The 19,815-nt window shown below is 44.1% G+C and overlaps 1 protein-coding gene across 2 annotated transcripts in view; it reads left to right on the forward strand.

Moving 5' to 3' along the window:
* Positions 1–19,815, forward strand: part of brwd1 (bromodomain and WD repeat domain containing 1) — a 57,351-nt gene that overhangs the window by 27,532 nt on the left and 10,004 nt on the right. Inside the window, exons 17-36 of one of the 2 annotated variants that reach the window (XM_063205190.1) lie at positions 996–1,221; positions 1,608–1,826; positions 2,373–2,556; positions 3,937–4,027; positions 4,367–4,510; positions 5,078–5,151; positions 5,524–5,791; positions 5,962–6,078; positions 6,760–6,867; positions 7,184–7,308; positions 9,796–9,878; positions 10,059–10,170; positions 10,395–10,462; positions 10,740–10,895; positions 11,502–11,622; positions 12,175–12,300; positions 17,465–17,531; positions 17,802–17,852; positions 18,104–18,229; positions 19,041–19,082. In XM_063205190.1, the coding sequence (XP_063061260.1) occupies positions 996–1,221; positions 1,608–1,826; positions 2,373–2,556; positions 3,937–4,027; positions 4,367–4,510; positions 5,078–5,151; positions 5,524–5,791; positions 5,962–6,078; positions 6,760–6,867; positions 7,184–7,308; positions 9,796–9,878; positions 10,059–10,170; positions 10,395–10,462; positions 10,740–10,895; positions 11,502–11,622; positions 12,175–12,300; positions 17,465–17,531; positions 17,802–17,852; positions 18,104–18,229; positions 19,041–19,082 (2,508 nt within the window). The remainder of the gene's footprint in view (positions 1–995; positions 1,222–1,607; positions 1,827–2,372; positions 2,557–3,936; positions 4,028–4,366; positions 4,511–5,077; positions 5,152–5,523; positions 5,792–5,961; positions 6,079–6,759; positions 6,868–7,183; positions 7,309–9,795; positions 9,879–10,058; positions 10,171–10,394; positions 10,463–10,739; positions 10,896–11,501; positions 11,623–12,174; positions 12,301–17,464; positions 17,532–17,801; positions 17,853–18,103; positions 18,230–19,040; positions 19,083–19,815) is intronic. The other variant, XM_063205191.1, reaches the window with a different exon arrangement.

The following is a 19,815-nucleotide window of genomic DNA, read 5'->3' on the forward strand; positions in this document are numbered from 1 at the left end:
GCTAAGGATATCAATGCAGTTTCTGAGCTATTAAACAGGCTATTATTTGTATTACTTGACTGATTAGTGGATAGTTTCAAAGTCAGCAATGAAGATATGAGAAAATATGAGAAGTTTTAAAAGGGATTTGCATGTCTTGTCCTCTCTTCTCTTTGTTCTCTCGTTCTCCCTCTGCTCAGCTTCCAGATCAGGTGTTCTTCCACACGGACTACAGGATGCTCATCCTCTTTAGCCAGGTCCGGATTTTCAGAATCCTCTAACCCTGTAGGCAGGGTGTGATTTGTCGGGAAAACCAGAAGGGGGGATATGTTTCAGATTTTAAGCAATATCAATGGAATTACATTGAACTGTGATAAAATCATTTAGAAAAAGTGGCGATATCAAGACCAGAAGGGGGGGACAATCACCCCCCCCTACAAATCGCACCCTGCCTGTAGGCGTCTCTTGGGGAAACTTCTAATTCCACTTCAGCCAGGTCCGGATATTCAGAATCCTAACCCTGTAGGCGGTTCTTGGGGAAAGCTCCCTTGCAAACACTCAGAAAAAAACTATACGGTTCCCAACTGATGCTGCGTGTACACGACACCATATCAGCAAATTGAAAACGATTTGCGTGCAGATTGCGTACTATTTTGTGTTCGCAACCAAAACCTTCCTTGTCTACACTATCTTGCCTCTCCCAATCTCTCACTCTCCCTTCGCCCTCAACTTGGTCATTTGCTGTTCTCCCTGGTTTAGAGGATCTAAAACAAATATTGTAAATAAAAATACTTTTTTCTCCAATTTTTGCTTTTTTACTTTATTAGACAGACTAGTTAAAGAACACGTTTTTAAAAGATTTGAACATTGAACAGTACCTTGCCTCTCCCATTCTCTCGATGTTATTCACTCTTGACTAAATGATATTACTTGTTATTATCATTTGCAACTAGTTGCTTTACCTCATGCTAACTCTTTAACTGTTCTGTGTTCTCCCTCCCTCCCTCCGTCCTCAGCTTCCAGAGCAGGTGTTCTTCCACACGGACTACCGTCCGCTGATCCGCGACTCCAACGGCTTCGTGCTGGACGAGCAGACGCAGCAGGCGCCGCACCTCATGCCTCCGCCCTTCCTGGTGGACGTGGACGGCAACCCCCACCCCCCCAGGTTCCAGCGCCTCGTGCCGGGACGGGAGAACATCTCCGACGAGCACCTCGTGCCACAGCTGGGCTACGTGGCTACAAGTGCGTACCGAACCACAGCATTTTTTCCCCCCCTGTTGTGTGTTTTATACATTGGTGCTCAGGGCTGTAAATGAACATCCGCAAAACTGTATTAAACAACGCCGAATTAAGTCAATGAAACCGACAGACAAGGGACAAACGTTTCGCTTTTATTTACTTTATTCGGCTTTGTTTAATACAGTTTTGATTTTGCATTCAGCTCTTGTGTGCGACTCCCTTCTTCCTTTTTGCGTTATTTTTCTTGGAATTACGCATAGAAACTCATAAAAACTCATTCATAGAAAGACATTGGCGCAGACGCCACCCCCACCCCCACCACTGCATTTTTGAATAGACATTGAATATGGTCCACAAATTCATGTGTGTTTTGTGTGTGTCGCCCCCAGGTGACGGGGAGGTGGTAGAGCAGGTGATCAGTCAGCAGCCCGGTGAGAGCGTTGAGGTTCCGTCGCGCCGAAGCGCTCTGGACGAGGCCATCCGTGTCCTGCAGCAGAACCAGGATCGCCTCAACCAGGCCGCTCCGCCCGAGGCAGGAGGCCCAGCACCGGCCCCCGCACTCGCACTCGCACCCGCCCCCTTACCGGCACCCGGAACACCACGCAGAGGTACAAACTCGTACATGCACATACGGACGCTACACTTTTACCTGTCCCCATCATGCCATGCAGAGACACACACACCTGATTAACCACACTGAACCATATTAAAGAGTATATTACTGTATCCACCTGTCCCCTAACCGGCACCTGACATGCCGCACAGAGGTACAAACTCGCGCGCACACACATACCTGTACGCTACACTCTTACCCCTGCCCCTGATAAGGTTTGACGGTCTTTCTTCACTGACCTCTCTTTCTTTCTTTGTCTCTTTTTTTTCTCTTTCTTTCTTTCTGTCTTTCTTTCTGTCTTTCTTTCTTTCTTTCTTTCTTTCTGTCTTTCTTTCTGTCTTTCTTTCTTTCTTTCTTTCTTTCTTTCATTCTCTCGCTCTCTGTCTGTGTCTGTCTCGCGCTCTCTCTCTCTGTTCTCTCTGTCTCTCTCTCTTTCTCTCTGTCGCTCTCTCTGTCGCTCTCTCTCTGTCGCTCTCTCTGTCGCTCGCTCTCTCTGTCGCTCTCTCTCTCTGTCGCTCTCTCTCTCTTTCTCTCTCTCCAGTGTCTCTAAATGAGCGCATGGAGCTGCAGTCGTCCCCTAACGTGGGTCTGCGTCGGAGCGGTCAGGTGGAGGGCGTGCGGCAGATGCACCAGAACGCCCCGCGCAGCCAGATGGCCACCGAGCGCGACCTGCAGGCCTGTCGACGCCGAGTGGTGGTGCCCGAGCTCACCTCCAGCACCTACACGTGAGTACGCGCGCACTCACCTAAGCACTGACTCACGCACTCACTCGCACACAGACGCACTCATTCATGCATTCACTCACTTTCGCACACTCTCAATCACTTGCACACTCACTTGCACGCACACTCACTTGCACGCACACTCACTTGCACACTCACTTGCACACTCACTTGCACACTCACTCGCACACTCAATCGCACACTCAATCGCACACTCAATCGCACACTCAATCGCACACTCAATCGCACACTCAATCGCACACTTGCACACTCAATCTAGAAACTAGGGTATGTTAACTTTTGAACAGGGTCATTTGGGTAGTTTGGGTTGTGATCATGCATTTGAAAGAGTAAACACAGAAGATTGCTAATACATCTCTTAAGCCAGTCACTAGCAATGAGTGAAAAAAAAGGTTTTGTGTAATCCTTGTTTTGTGAGGAATCGCAGAGAAAGCGTATATTCTGCTGGGGTATGTAAACATATGAGCACCACTGTATTTAGACCTACTCCTCCTATTTGGAACTAATGCAGGCAATGGTGTATATTTAGGGTCAGCCTCCTCACAACTACTGCATTATTCTATCTTGTAGAGTTGGACATGAGTGAAAATAGTGGTCTTTATCAAGATGGTTGTACTGCGAGGAAACTTGAGGATATTCTGCCAGCTAGTGGCTGTGAAGAGTAGTGCTGAGAAGATGACAAAAGGAAGAACTAGAACTAGTGTTACTATCTGCCTCATCTGTGCAGTGCTGTTGCTAGGCCAAACAAATGTCGCAGTACACACCCCGCTATCACTCCTACTGCACCCACTGACTGCACTGCTGCATAAATACATGCATGCCTGTGGATCAATACTACTGTATGTCGGTTGTTACATATTACCGAAGTACATAGCACCGAACAGGTACATACACTCATGGAAGTTTATGCAGTTAAAACAGCATTTGGGTGTAACCTACTGTACATCCACATTTAAATATATATATATGTATTATTTTTCAAGGTGCACTGTGAAGGACGGTGGGCAGAGTAGGTATTGCAACTATGCTGCTCATTGACATTGTGCTGTCTACTGCCAAATTTGATCTTTTCATTAGTATTTACAAAATAATGAACTAATATCTACTAGTATGACTTAAGTAAAGTAAGTTTTGCAGCTAAAAATGTCAGACTTTGAAAGGGTGTATCACGCTACTGCCTTTTTGCACCGCGATCACGATTGCTTGGTCTGATGCGTCACAGCCCTAATTAGCATTATAATTTATAAGTATATTAGCATTATAAGTCTTTATAGTGCATTATATATTAGCATTATAAGTCTTTATAGTGCATTATATGTTAGCATTCTAAGTCTGTAATCCACGTGTTGTGCCTGTTCACAGTGACCAGGAGCAGTTCAGGGTTGCCAAGGGAGAGGAGGAGATCGGCCTCTACAACGCCAAGAAGAGGAGGATCAGCTACACCACCTTCAGGGTAATGGCACACACACACACACACACACACACACCAACCTTCATATCTTAGTGGGCCCTTCCTATCGTTGTGGGGGCCTTCCCTTCCATTCATACCCTAACAATAGCTCAAGATTGCTAAACTGTGCCCAAACCAAAACAATCCCTAACCCTAACCAGTCATTGAGGCAATGTTTTTACACTTTCACTTTCACCAGTAACAATAAATCTACCCCAGCAAAAGGGATCAAAACATGTGGGGTTCAGGATTTGCCAAATATGGCCAAGTATGCCTAAATACTAAAACATAAAATACTAAAAACTGAAAACTAGTAAATGCCATGCATTTTCCCCTCCTCAGGACGACTCTGATGACGAGGAGGTGGTGGATGTGCCTGTGAAGCGCCCCTCGTCCCGAAAGCGGCGGCGAAGGGAGAGTGGAGCAGGAGTGGAGGAGTACCTGGAGCTCTCCTGTGAGGAGGGAGAGGAGACCGCCAGCTCTGAGGTACACACACACACACACACACACGCACACGCACACGCACACACAGAGAGGAGGGAGTTCCAGATCCAAGGTACACACACACATTACCGCACACACATTATCACACGTCCACACATGAATACATTTCCACCTCATTAATATACCTGCACCATATGAACATGCACACACACTCGCACCCACATTAACGCATACAGATACACACACACACACACACTCATACGCACGCTCACACACACGCGCGCGCACACACACGCACACACGCACACGCACAGACATTACGAGTTACCACTCACATTTGTATCCATATTAGGATGAAGAACATTCAAACACACTTGGATTTCCCCCCAAAAGTCTGTGAAATTACCAATTAAAGCAACATTTGCAGTAAGTTAACTTGTGCCAATGCTAAGGAGTGTTGATTTGTGTTTTATTATATATATATATATATATATATATATATATATATATATATATATATATATATATATATATATATATATATATATATATATATATATATATATATATATATATATATATATTTTTTTTTTTCTTTACCTTTTCCAGGACCAGGAGATGGAGGGCAGTGAGGGCAGCGATTCGTCCAATGAGGAAGAAGAGTGGAGGAGTGACAGCTCAAGGTACCAATGGGATCATTTCTTCACAGTAGTTAAACATATTTTAGAAATAATTCTTATTGGTAGTTGCAGAGAGTAGTAGTAATACTCTTTTGGAGGTAATATATTACGCAGCGGTTCTGTAAAAAAAAGGAACATAAATGGCTACTAGAATAGAAAAATCCCGCTCTTGGGATATGGGAATGGCTAGATCATGCTTGCTGCCCTCAGTGAATAGAAATCTGGAAAAATAAAATGTTCATTTTTTATAGTAATGAGCAGAAATCTGATCTGTTTTTTTGGGATCAGAGTAAGTAAAGGGTAAAGGACTCCACTAATGTAGAGACGTAATGGGAAGATGTTGTCAAGACTTGTCCCCGTGTGTCGCCATGACAGCAACTCCTCAGGCGAGTGTTCTGATTGGACGGCGGACGCGGGCATCAGCATGCAGCCCAGCAGCCCGGCGTCGGCACGGAGACGGGCGCGGCGTCAGCTGAGCAGCCTGGACGAGGAAGAGGAAGACGATGACGAGGACGATAATAGTGACAACGATGAGGAGGAGGAGGAGGATGCTGAAGATGATGAGGAACAGACCACACGAGATGAAGACGCCCTAACGTCCCAGTCACACAAGCAGAAGAAGGCCAAGAACAAGACACCAAAGGTGTGTGCGTGTGTGCATGTGTGTTTCATTTGTCTGTATGGTTTTAATCTGTTTAATCGTTTTTTTGTGTGTGACTTTTTGATTTTGACTTCTAAATTGTGTGCGCGTCTGTATTTTAACGTGTGTGTGTGTGTGCGCGTGTGTGTCCTTGCCCCCTTTGCCGATGTCAGCGCCCCAAGCCTCCTCCGCTGATGCTCAGGGAGGTGTCCAGCGACTTCCATCCCTCCACCTGGATCACTGACATCGTTCCCAAGAAGTCTCCTTTCGTCCCACAGTTAGGAGATGACGTGAGTGTTTGTTCTTGTTTTTTATTTTCTCCCTCCCTGACTATTACCTGTGTTACATGTGTCTTGGAATGTCCATTTGGGCATTAAGTGTATTTATGTAAGCTACTTGACACCTTAATTTCCCCTGGGGATCAATAAAATTACTCTACTACTCTCTAAAATGAGTTGCCATTTCAGCCATTTTCCAGTGTTTGTAGCTATGGTGAACATGGGGCATAATTTGTTTTTCAGGTAATCCTTCTGAAGACAATTCATTGGTGTGACTCCCATATAGTTCTGTAAAATATTGATGCGTGGCTGTTTTGCCCTTCTACTAATGGGAGGAAGGATTGAATCTATTGTATATCTATCTGTATCTCCCTGTAACTTCACTCCAACCCTGAATTCATCCTTTTCTGACACTGCCCCTGAAAATGCCTTTTCTGCTCTGCAATAGAAACATTCATGACTCCTGTTGTAAGTTGGTATTTACAAAATCTCTCTCTCTCTCTCTCTCTCTCTCTCTATCTCTCTCTGTATCTTTCTCTCTTTCTCTCTTTCTTTCTTTCTTTCTTTCTTTCTTTCTCTCTCTCTCTCTCTGACTCTCTCTCTGACTCTCTCTCTCTCTCTCTCTCTCTCTCTCTCTCTCTCTCTCTCTCTCTCTCTCTCTCTCTCTCTCTCTCTCTCTCTCTCTCTCTCCAGGTAATATATTTCCGTCAGGGCCACGAGGCGTACGTGGAGGCGGTGAACAGGAGCAGCATCTACCCCATCAGCATGGAGAAGCAGCCCTGGAGGAAGATGGAGCTCAGGGTACCACGCCTCGTTACTTTATATCTGTCTCCAGGGTCGTTTACGGCCTCTTAAGGACATCTTATCCGGCCCCCGATACATTTTTAGTGTTATATGTTGTATACATGTTTTCTAAAGGAATCAAACTTGCAATACAACTAAGTTATACAATTAGAATTTTCAGTCGAAACATGTCAGGTAAAAGAGAACAAACTTTTACATGTCTGAAACAAAAGAACTTGAATAGTTAATACAACCTCAAGACATAATGAAAGTCATACATCTACTTCTACTTCATACAACTCGACTAAAGTGTGTGTTATGTGTGTGTGTGCAGGACCAAGAGTTTGTGAAGATCACAGCCATCCGGTACGAGGTGTGCCCCCCCACGCTGTGCTGCCTGAAACTCACCCTCATCGACCACGCCACTGGCAGGCCCTCCGACAAGTCCTTCTCCATCAAGTAAGAGACGCGTGTGCACCAGGCTTGTACGAAATTCCGAATTGAATGAATTGAAATTCAAAGTAATGCCATAATACGAACACTAGGTGGTGTCTTTACCTTGAATTTCTTTTAATTTAATCTACATCACCCATTGAGAGTACATAGAACACCACCACCTAGTGTTCATATTATGGCATTACTGTGAATTTCAATTCATTCAATTCAGAATTTCGTTCAAGTCTGGTGTGCACACACACGCACACACTCAGGGCCGGATTAATGCACAGGCTAGATGTGGCTGCAGCCTAGGGGCCCCCCACCTACCAGGGGGACCCTGAATTACCAAAAGTGAAAAATTGTGGAATTGTAACAGGATGTAATATTGAGAAATGCATGTGTCGTATTGAGTACAGTTGGTAGACAAGTTTTCCTTAGTTCCTAGTTCATAATTATGACAGTAACAGCTTCCAGTAACATAGGGGCCCCAGGCCATCTTAATCCAGCCCTGCACACACTGTTAAATATACATGTATAAGCTTTACTAACTATAATAGAGGATAAAATGCTGGTGATCGTTCAGCTGGAGGAGTATGCAGCAGAAATGGGGGAAAAGATGGAATTCGCCTTTGGCTAAGTCCCGCCCTCTTGGGTTACAGTTGCTAGGTCGGACAGATAAACTTTCTATGCTGTGATATCAACGTGATTAATGCAGTGACTGCCTATCGCAGCAGTTGTTCACTCCTAAGAAATAAAAAAACACTCCTCCATTCATAATGTTTATTTCCTGAACTGTCATGCATGTCACAGTTGTTTAGCTGTTGTGGGATCTCAAATTTTCACCCTGGTATCGATAGGCATACCAGTGGCACCATGGTGCTAACTCGCATAGCATATGTCCCTGGCTCAAACTGTAGTTGTTGGACGTAATCACCCAACGTGATGGATGTTGTCATCTTCAAAGCTACCACATCAATGTGTAACATTAACATTTGCCGTTTATGTCTTCAGTAGCTCAAGAAAATAATGTCCATCAGCTGCTAGTCAAAACAATCCTGATGTGACTGACGGTTAACTTTGCTAGCGCTGTTTCTTCATTAATTTAGGTCAGAAAACCAAAATCCTACCCTGAAATAGGTTTGTGTTTTGCTTACAACCTTATTGAAAAGTTACACGAGTGAGATGGTGGCATGATTGGAGCATACAAAGTATGTCTGTTGATCCGTGCACTTTCTAGTCGAGTGAGAATGCCGAGACCCTTCAAGCCAGACTATTCAACTGCTAGTAATATTATTATTATTATATATATATATATATATATATATATATATAATATAATATAATAATAATATAATAATATTATAAGTCCGGTTTTAGGTTAAGAGGAAAGCGATTACCTCCTGTTACAATAACATCGCGGGGAAACTTGCACCTTTGTCACAAAAACCCCAGACACAATTTCCAATCATATTTTAATAATAATACGACAGTAATATCTCACTAAACCCTAGGCTACTTGAAAACATGCGATTTCAGCATTGAGTTCAATCAGAGATACTGTTGCTAAGGGGAGATAGAACACTCGGCGGCCATATTGGCTACGCGTCAGGGCTTCTAATTCAGATTAGTAAGACCAGAAACCAGAAGGGGGGGATATGTTTGGGCTTCCTAAAATGAATGATTACACATAAATGGAACAAAGGAGCGACCCACAACCCATATGGTTGGAATCACAATGAAAACTAGTTCACAATGGCTATCTCACATTGGCCGTATATATGAAAGCAACGCTGTAAATCATAATTTTCTTGCTGATGTGTTGAACTGCTCATGCGCGGAATATCACGAGACACATTTTGCGCCACGGATCAAGTGTCCACGGACTCTGTTGAAAAATCAGAAGTGTAGTTACCGGATGTGAACCGCACATGTCATCAGCAACCGACCAGCGGAAGCATATTCCGAGGGCATACTGATTAGGGTTGAGATATCGTAAATGCGCATGCGTTGAGGCGGCGAGATGATTTGATAAATGACAGTGCAGCTCAGCTAGCAATTGGCTCTTGTTGCCGGACAGGTCGGATATATGCAAGCACGCGCCACATTATCGTAGCCAATTTCCCCCGTTCATTCCTATGGGCGCTCTCTGAAGTGTTTAATCTCCTGTTAGACTATCTCTGGTTCAATGGAGTCAAAACTGTCCGAGCTTTGTCCGAGGTCATCCTTTTGCTGCGCTGTGATTGGTCAAAAAGCTCTTTAGGGCGGGCCTTAGCCAAGGGAGAATTGGCTTTGCATTCAGAGTTAACTTAATAAATCTCAAACTATTGAAACTTTCCTCCTTATCTTTTTTTATATGAACACATTAAAATGACCTGGTTTTCACTTGGAAGAATTATGCCACACAAATGATATGTACTGCTCTTTTTCAGTATCCACAAACGTGCGTGCTTGCGTGCTTGCATGCTTGCATTCATGTGTCGTGACTGACTCTTTCCTGTTCCACCGTAGGTACCATGACATGGCAGATGTGATCGACTTCCTGGTGTTGAGGCAGTGCTATGACGAGGCCCGCAACAGAATATGGCGGCCAAGTGAGTAGACACTAGCAAACACACATGTGCTCATCTGATACACAGCACATCATTTGTCTTTGTGTGTGTGTGCGCGTGTGCGTGCGCGCTTGTGTGTGTGTGTGTGTGTTTAATTTCCAGTATTGATGTTCCCTTTTCACAATGTCTCCCTTTCCCTCCATCTTTGTCCATTTCCGCCAGATGATCGTTTCCGGTCAGTTATCGACGACTGTTGGTGGTTCGGGAGCATCGTGTGTCAGGAGCCTTATCAGCAGGAGTACCCCGACAGTCACTTCCAGTGTTTCAAAGTCAAGTAAGACCAATCACACAGTGCTTCAAATAGGGTTTTCAGGCCGACCAGAACGGAGCAGGTGCCGGTGCCCGCACCAGTTACGTTCGGGACTAAAGTGCTTATCCTGCGAACCGCCCGTGTTCATATGGGGCTCGGAACTTAAGTCATCCTTGTTGGCAAATTGCTATCCTAGGTAACCATGTTGCTACCAAGCTAACCATGTCCCTTGATGCTTTGTGTTTCAGGTGGGATAACGGGGAGACGGAGAAGCTGAGTCCGTGGGACATGGAGACCATTCCAAACAACGGCACCGGTACTTGGCCATCCTTTCTTTTCAGTATTTTATGCTTGTGTTGTATTTGTGTTTACTATATGTGTTGTAGTTGTATTGCTTAGTTATTGTTTTTGCACATGTTTGACAACTTTTCTGGGGTAATGTTCAATGCACCTGTCCAACTACAATCAAACAACAATTTTCCTGAAGGTGACTAAAGATGATCAAAAGATTATATTAAGCAGTGTATCAGCTTTGGTCATCAGCTTTGTGTGTTCATGCTTGTGTGTGTCTGTCTGTGCTTGTGTCTGAGCAGTCCAGCAGCCGGAGTCGGTGGGTGCGGGCGTGCCGGTGACGAGAGAGGAGATGACTGAGGTGCTGTATAAGTCGCGGCCGGGCGAGTGGGGCGAGCGATCACGCGACGAGGAGTGTGACCGCATCATGGCCGCCATCGACCAGCTCATCACCATCGGTACGCATCGCGTCACGTGCCATTCTAATCGCCAGATTGGGGAAAAATACATAGCGTTGGGGTGGAAACTAAACTTAAGTTAAAAAGCCTTTATTAAGTTCTTGATGCATGCCATGTTTTGTTGAGCACCGTTTAAAAAAAAATTTGACCCAGTGAAGCAATCCCTTCTCTCTTTTTTTGCTTGTGTATATAGTGTGTCAATTCGTCCAGAAGTATAATAACATCGCCGATTATTCTAGTTTGGCTAGAATAATGAGTTCACTTTTGTAGAGCACAAAGTCAAGTGCTGAAAGTCAAACAAGAAGTGATGTTTAAAAAAAACAAAAAAAATCTTTTGGCCAGAAGAATGTGTTAGTTTGACTATAATTGCTACATTTGCACAAGACATCGAATTCAGAATTAACTCACTTTAATTCTGAATAAAGCTTAATTCTGCTTTGAAAAAGTCATGTAAGCACTTCACAATTCAAAATTGAATGAAAGATCAAAGTCAATTCGATGGAACTAATTAATTCGGAATTAAAAACGTCATGTAAGCGTAGTGATTGACTGTTGGTGAGTGTGTGCCATCCTAACACCAGTTTGTCTCTCATCCCATTTAACTAGAAATCGCCAGCCCCTTCTCTGGTCCGGTGGACATCGCTCAGTACCCCACATACAGTACCATCATCGCCTACCCCACTGACCTCCACACCATCCGCATGAGGCTCCAACATCGCTTCTATAGGTCAGTGTCCGCTTCTACTAGACCAGCTCAGCGCAATGCTGCCACTCACAACATCACTTCCTTTTGAAACAGGAAGTGAACTGAGCAACGTCTGATAAACACTGATGCCAAAGAATCGTCTAGTGGAGTAAGATACTTCAGGCTCGTACTTTTCTGGGATCCATGTGACGTCAAGTGAATGCCCCTTTAGGAGTCCTTTGGTTAGGAGACCTTTGGAGTCTTACGGTTTAGAATAAAGCGCTGTAGATAGCGGTAGCGCACATCTTATGTAAGCCGCCACCAGACATCACAAAAAAGAAGGAGGGAATACTAAAGGAGACTAAACTTGAGCACAATCCTTTTCATTGGGTGGGCAGAGATTGAACAATCTTACTCTTTGCTGATTTACAAGTCTCTTCTCTGGAGATGTTGTGAAGTTGAAGCTGCAGTGTGCCCCAGTTCCTTCCTCTTGTAGAATATAATGTCTGTCTGTGTGTATACCTGTCTGTCTGTGTGTATACCTGTCTGTCTGACTGTCTGCATGTATACATGTCTGTCTGTCTGTGTTGCCAGGCGGTTGTCTGCGTTGGCCTGGGACGCCCGGCACATCTTCCTCAACGCCCGCACCTTCAACGAGCCGCGCAGCAAGATCGCCCAGTCAGCCAAGCTCATCACAGAGACTATCCTCAAGTTCATCAGGTGAACTGCAGCTGCTTCATCACTTCACCATGGGTCTAACTCAATCTCTAACCTTCCGGTCTCTCCTTTTGCTTGTGTCCTCGTGCTTCGCTGACGCCCCACCTCCATGGAGAAAGCGCTTAAAGGGCAATGGCAATTCCGGCCAGTTTGGATTCATATCCCATCTTGGGTGGACCCAGGGAAAAGGATGAAAGGGGAAACCGCGAGAAATTTTCATGCGTGCTGCGCAAAGTTGTTCAATTGCGCTGTTTTCGGTTAAACCCTGGCCCGTCGGGCAGGTATTTGACCTGTTTTAAAGCTCCTAGCGTGCATTAAAACCTTTTGAACGATTTGGCCGTGGTGTGTGGGTCCATACAAGTCGATCTAGTGGTTCACAGTTCCATTAGGTAGCACAGGTACGATACAACAGGAGTTTTCAAAATTGGCGCACCTACCTCTCTCAGCTTCCGCCTTCCAACTACGTCCGCAAAATGGTTTGCCAAAGTGATACTTCATAGTAATCCATTTTATTTTTCTCCACCAAAGACGAGCCACAAGAAACATATTCACACGTTCCCATGTCCTGTGTGGTTATTGTCGCGCAGATTCACTTCTCTGTCACTGAACGCAGTTTAGTGATGTCACGGTGTCACATGACTCCTGGAAGGAACGCAATTCGCTCATCCAGTTATTATAGAGAGAGAGGCGCTGTCGTAATATACTGTTTGATATTTTGAGATGGATCCTCCGTTGGGGTGGTTAAATTGAAGAGTTTGGTGGCCATGGTTATCTTTTTCGAACCAGAATTTGTTACAGATACAGATTTATTCCTTCCAGGAGTCATGTGACACCGTGACGTCACTAAACTGCGTTCAGTGACAGAGAAGTGAATCTGCGCGACAATAACAACACAGGACATGGGAACGTGTGAATATGTTTCTTGTGGCTCGTCTTTGGTGGACAAAAATAAAATGGATTACTATGAAGTATCACTTTGGCAAACCATTTTGCGGACGTAGTTGGAAGGCGGAAGCTGAGAGAGGTAGGTGCGCCAATTTTGAAAACTCCTGTTGTATCGTACCTGTGCTACCTAATGGAACTGTGAACCACTAGATCGACTTGTATGGACCCACACATCACGGCCAAATCGTTCAAAAGGTTTTAATGCACGCTAGGAGCTTTAAAACAGGTCAAATACCTGCCCGACGGGCCAGGGTTTAACCGAAAACAGCGCAATTGAACAACTTTGCGCAGCACGCATGAAAATTTCTCGCGGTTTCCCCTGTCATCCTTTTCCCTTGGTCCACCCAAGATGGGATATGCATCCAAACTGGCCGGAATTCTCCTTTAAAGGGCAATTCCGGCCAGTTTGGATTCATATCCCATCTTGGGTGGACCCAGGGAAAAGGCACTGTCACTGGCACTGAACGCAGTGAGCAGTATGTGTGTGTGTGTGTGTGTGTGTGCACTGTCACTGAACGCAGTTTTGTGACACCGTGACGTCACTAAACTGCGTTCAGTGACAGAGAAGTGAATCTGCGCGACAATAACAACACAGGACATGGGAACGTGTGAATATGTTTCTTGTGGCTCGTCTTTGGTGGACAAAAATAAAATGGATTACTATGAAGTATCACTTTGGCAAACCATTTTGCGGACGTAGTTGGAAGGCGGAAGCTGAGAGAGGTAGGTGCGCCAATTTTGAAAACTCCTGTTGTATCGTACCTGTGCTACCTAATGGAACTGTGAACCACTAGATCGACTTGTATGGACCCACACACCACGGCCAAATCGTTCAAAAGGTTTTAATGCACGCTAGGAGCTTTAAAACAGGTCAAATACCTGCCCGACGGGCCAGGGTTTAACCGAAAACAGCGCAATTGAACAACTTTGCGCAGCACGCATGAAAATTTCTCGCGGTTTCCCCTGTCATCCTTTTCCCTGGGTCCACCCAAGATGGGATATGAATCCAAACTGGCCGGAATTGCCCTTTAAAGGAGAATTTCGGCCAGTTTGGATGCATATCCCATCTTGGGTGGACCAAGGGGAAAGGATGCAAGGGAAAACCGCGAGAAATTTTCATGCGTGCTGCGCAAAGTTGTTCAATTGCGCTGTTTTCGGTTAAACCCTGGCCCGTCGGGCAGGTATTTGACCTGTTTTAAAGCTCCTAGAGTGTATAAAAACTAGGGCTGTCAAACGATTAATTTTTTTGATCGCGATTAATCTCATAAAAATATGGAAGTTAATCGCGATTAATCGTTATTTATTTTACATTTTTTAAATGGTTAGTTTGCAATTCAAGATAGTTGAAACCATTAATGCACAGTATTTCTGATCACTATGTCTTCTTTGGCATAAAACAAGGATCGAGACAAAGACTGATTTGTTTTGCCTTTCAGGCCATTCATTTATTTTTTTCCAATACTTCTTAGTTCTTAGAACTCAATATCATCTTAAACATTAATGTTAATTTAAAAAAATCATACATAAAAGTAATTCTTCACCTATAAGGCTAAGAGTTTAGTCAAGTAGCTGCCAATAACTGACACATAACTGTCAAATAATTGCAAAGCTGTAACAATGTTTTACATTTTTCAGAACTGCCCCACACAGTTTCCCCAATTTTTAAATGGCAGTAGCGCATGTCTTGCGCAAACACCTCAAAAAGAGAAGAAGAAGTAGGGGATAACGCCCCCTTAGGAGACCCAACTTGAGCACACGCTTTTGCATTGAGTGGGCGTGGTTTGCGATATCTTTGTTTGATTCAGTATTTTTGACGCGACCTGTGAAGCGACCACAAAATGCGGAAGTAGCCACTTTGCGTCTTTGTGTCGAGGCGTGCGAGTTGAGTTTGTGTTGTTATCAGCGAACTATCAGCGAGCTATTTCATCATGGCTAGTGAGAAGTTGAATCGTGACGAAGTTCTGAGCATGTTATTTGCCTATTCTGACTCTGAAGGACAGTTTTTATCTCACGAGGATGATACATGATCGGACGAGCACTCTTTGTTAGCTTGCGCTCCCTCCATTCGGCCCCCGGTGATGCGGATAGCCACCTATCCGGACGCAAACGCAATAATCCTGGGATCAGACAAACACTGTTCACCAAGCAGCAAACACACACTCATTCTGTCCCTCTTTCTGACTTCTACTGGGTGGATGGCAGCGGCGAACGTGGCCATATCTCCGTATGGAGAGAACGCACGGTGAAGAGAAGACGCATAGGCAACCCTAAAACTACATTAATATTTTAGACTCGTTGTTGGCAATCAGACTGGTCACAGTGTTTTGACTGTCTTTGTAAGAGTTATACAAATCAGTAAAACAGCAAATAAAGACGAAAGAGGTGGCGATATATTTCTCTCAAATGGGGGAGAGGGTGGAAGGGCGCTGCGCTCTCCACGCGAGGGGGCAGGGATTGTGTTCCTGATCGGCTTCAGGTGTCAGACTATAACGCCTAATTACGTTGGACACAATACTATGGACATAATACTTATGATGTCATACCCATTATGTTGACAGTTTGCCCATTAGTTTTGTGAAATGTAAGTGACAAACTGTAGAAGTCACTGAGCTAGACTGTGCCATAATCAACCATTTTACTGCCCAGACAGTGCTAAGCCGACTACTAACAGAGGAGCTGCATATGGACGGTAGAAGTGGGGAGATTCTGGCGAAGTCTGATCGCGATTAAAAAAAATATTCGCGATCAAGAATGTTATTAATCTAATCGCGATTAACGCGTTAATATTGACAGCCCTAATTAAAACCCATTTGAACGATTTGGCCGTGGTGTGTGGGTCATTACAAGTAAATCTGGTGGTTCACAGTACCATTCGCTGGCACAGGAACGATACAATCGGAGTTTTGAAAAACTGGCGCACCTACCTCTCTCAGCTTCCGCCGTACACCTACGTCCGCAAAATGGTTCGCCGAAGTGATACTTCATAGTAATCCATTTCATTTTTGTCCACCAAAGACGAGCCAAAGGAACCTAATTCACACATTTCCATGTCCTGTGTTGTTGTTTTCTCGCAGATTGATTTCTCACTAGCGAAGCGCAGTTTTGTGACGTCAGGTTGTCACGTGACTCCTGGAAGGAGCGCACATTCGCTCTTCCAGTTATTATTCAGAAGCAAGAGACAAGAGGCGCTTTCGTAATATTACTGTTTGATATTTTGAGATGGCTCCTTCGTTGGGGTCTGGTGGTTCAATTGAAGAGTTTGGTGGCCATGGTTACCTTTTTCGAACAAGAATATTTGTTACAGATGAAGAATTATTGAGACAATGTCGCACCATCACAGATTACAGTTTCGGGGGCGGGCTCATGTATTGTTTTGGGGGGATCCAGTTTCGGGGTTGGCTCAAAGGTGTCGATAGCGCATAAAAGGTTAGTGTAGTGGACCTCAGTATTTAGAACACTCGAGACAGCAAATCGCCTTCTGGACTCTGAACAACAGACAAGATGAGAGTTTGTGCCTTCCCGGGTTGTGGCAACGTGATGAGAAGATATCTCTGCCTGAGTTTCCATCGTCTTCCCTATCGCAACCGGCAGACTTTACCTCTGTGGCTGGTTGCGCTTCATCTGGACCCGAAGACCCCTCTCAAAACACTTCGCGAGAACTGTATTCTGTGATGGTGCGAAACTGTAATCTGTGATGGTGCGACATTGTCTGGTTGTGTGGAAGGTCTGATTTGTTTCCATGTATTTTCGCCACTGCCGGTAAAAATCGTTTCCGGCCCATGATCCTTCCACTGTCAGCCTAGGCACAACAACCTTTGGATGACACCCCCCCAAATTCAACATCCCGTTTGCGAAAAAGATACAAATTTTGAATTTTGCTTTTGTGAAATATTGAATTGTGCTTTTGGGAGATATTGAGTAAAACTTGATGTCTGGCATCACAAGGTCCCAAGCAAAAGGAGGAGACAGGAGGTTGGATGTTGGTCAGCCAAGTCATCTGGAAATATAATATTGTTTTACATATATGATTTCTGAAGACGTTTTACAACAATGTATAAGCTGTTTTATGTCTTTGCATTTGATGTATATGTCATATTAAACTGCACAATGCAGCCTGTCAAAAAAGATAGTCACATATATCTGATACCAGCAAAACCTAGGCTGCAAAATTATGTTGTACAGAAATCCTTACATGCATGTGTGTGTCACATTCCCCCATCAGTAAACCAGAGTGCACAGATGTCATGGAGATTTACAATGCCATCGAGAACCTGGAGTACTCAGACGAGGTAACTAACCTCCTTTATACCTCCACGTGTAATCCAAATTGAATGAAATTATATGTAAATCTCCCCTTGCTATTTTGAACAGTAATACTGTGTAAATGAAGTCTAGTGATGATGATTTTCACGAAGTCTTCGGGACCCTTTTCATCATGCCAATACTGTATACATCATAACATGTGAATTGTGATTGGTGGTGTGTTTGAATTAAATAAATCTATGTTATTCATGAATTCATCCACTCACTGCAAGTTGTCCCTCTCTTTCTCTGTGCAGGACCTAGATGCAGAAATGCCAGGAACGTCCTCAGGACATGCTCTGCGTCAGGTGAGTTCATGACCTCAATCACTGATCATTTGATAAAATGAATAAATCTATGGAAAAATAAAGGAATGGACAATTTTGAGTTTGCATGCATTGTATTATGTGTGCGTGTGTGCGTGTGCACATAAACCTTTGAGCCTTCATCAGTGTCATGTGGTGGATAATGCAGGAGCAGTGGTTTGTACCTTATGTGTGCTTTTCATCCATGTGAACATAAATAAAGAACTGTAATATAAGTGTGTGTTTGTGTGTAGCCTGCAGCAGAGCCGGTGCTTGACCCTGAGGCCTGGAAGGCGAGCTGCAAGAGTCTGGTGGAGTACATCTTCGAGTGCGAGGACTCGGAGCCATTCCGACAGCCTGTGGACACAGAGGAGTTCCCAGTAAGAACACAATTACCTTGCATTACATTACACTACATTACACTTACCTGATTTAAAATCCAAAATGTGTGTGTGCGTGTGTGTGTGTACCTTACATTACATTGCACTACATTTACACTTGCCTGATCCGTGGTCTTAAAAATCCAAAATGACTTGCGGAGTGTGCGCTCACGATAGGGGTTAAGTTCTAGAGAAGCTAAGATAACAAAACATGTTTAATGGTGCACTGTGTAATATTTTTAGTAGTTCATTTCCAGAATCCATGCTGCCCATTCACAAATGTTACCTTTTTTACAAATACTTACCACCTCCATCTAGTTCTAAGTATTCAATATGACTGAGAAAATTGCATTTTTCACACATGAAAAGGGGGATCTTCTCCATGGTCTGCCATTTTGAATTTCCAGAAATAGACATTTTTAGCTGCAAAACTTACTGTGCTTTGGTCATGCTATTAAACAGAGATGTGGACTTCTAACTTCTGAATTGGACTTAAGTCAGACTTGAGTCACAGATGACTTGACTTGAGACTTGGCAATATTAGGAATGGCTTGTGACTTGACTCGACTTGTACGCCCTTGACTTGAGACTTGACTTGACTTGCCATTGACTTGTGACTTGACTCGACTTGTACGCCATTGACTTGAGACTTAACTTGACTTGACAGTTTTAGCTTGCAATAGTGAGCCATGTCTAAATGTATCATTTCTTTGCATTTGTATGTGAAAAATGACATGAATCACATGGAAAAAAAGAAAAATGAAATTATTTGCTTTTAAACAGTACCAGTAAGCTTACTATTTTTGTTTAGAACACGACTGGCAAAGGCGGACATGCACAGCAGTGTGGAGAGGTGATGTATTCTATGCACGATTATTATTGGTAATAAATACAAGGAGACTTGTTAAGGACTTGAAAAAATGAGACTTGGGCTGAATCACATCTCACCCCTTAGCCCTACACCTTTCCCCTTCCCCTCCGTTTTGTGCCTTCATGTGAAGGGCTAGGGCCGTCCCCATTCACGTTAAGACAGAGGGGTAGGGATAAGGGGAAGGGCTTTCTACCCCTCCAAACAGAGATTTTCCGACACCACACTCCAAACGGAGAGCTACGACAGATTTCCCCGAATGCATTGCGAATGCCTTAAAAAATGTGCGGCAAGCTGCGGCATCCACAACAACACACACATTTAAACCATCAATTACAGCGAAAATCTTTAAAGTGGTAATAACTACTCCATTGTACTGAGTTTAACATTGTCCCAATATGTAAGGACCCTTTTCTCCTTGAAACGTCAACACAATACATGGAAGTCGTGAAGGTTTTGCGAGAGTCACGTAAAACTGTTGTCCTTTTTGAAATTGTTGCGCGAGTAATTACATGTACAAGCAATATCGTTGGTTTAACCGTAGAGAGGCTGGTTTTTGAATGTTATGTCATTCTGTGATTGTCTCAATTCGTAGGGGTTGCGTTTCATGCCCTAAGCCTTACAGCTCCATTTGAACGGACGAGGGGCAAGGGGAAGGCGTATGGGTAGGGGTAGAAATTAGAAATGCGATTCTGCCTTGGACTTGACTTGGCTTTGG

The sequence above is a fragment of the Engraulis encrasicolus genome, chromosome 8 (assembly GCF_034702125.1).
Source record: "Engraulis encrasicolus isolate BLACKSEA-1 chromosome 8, IST_EnEncr_1.0, whole genome shotgun sequence".
NCBI lineage: Eukaryota > Metazoa > Chordata > Actinopteri > Clupeiformes > Engraulidae > Engraulis > Engraulis encrasicolus.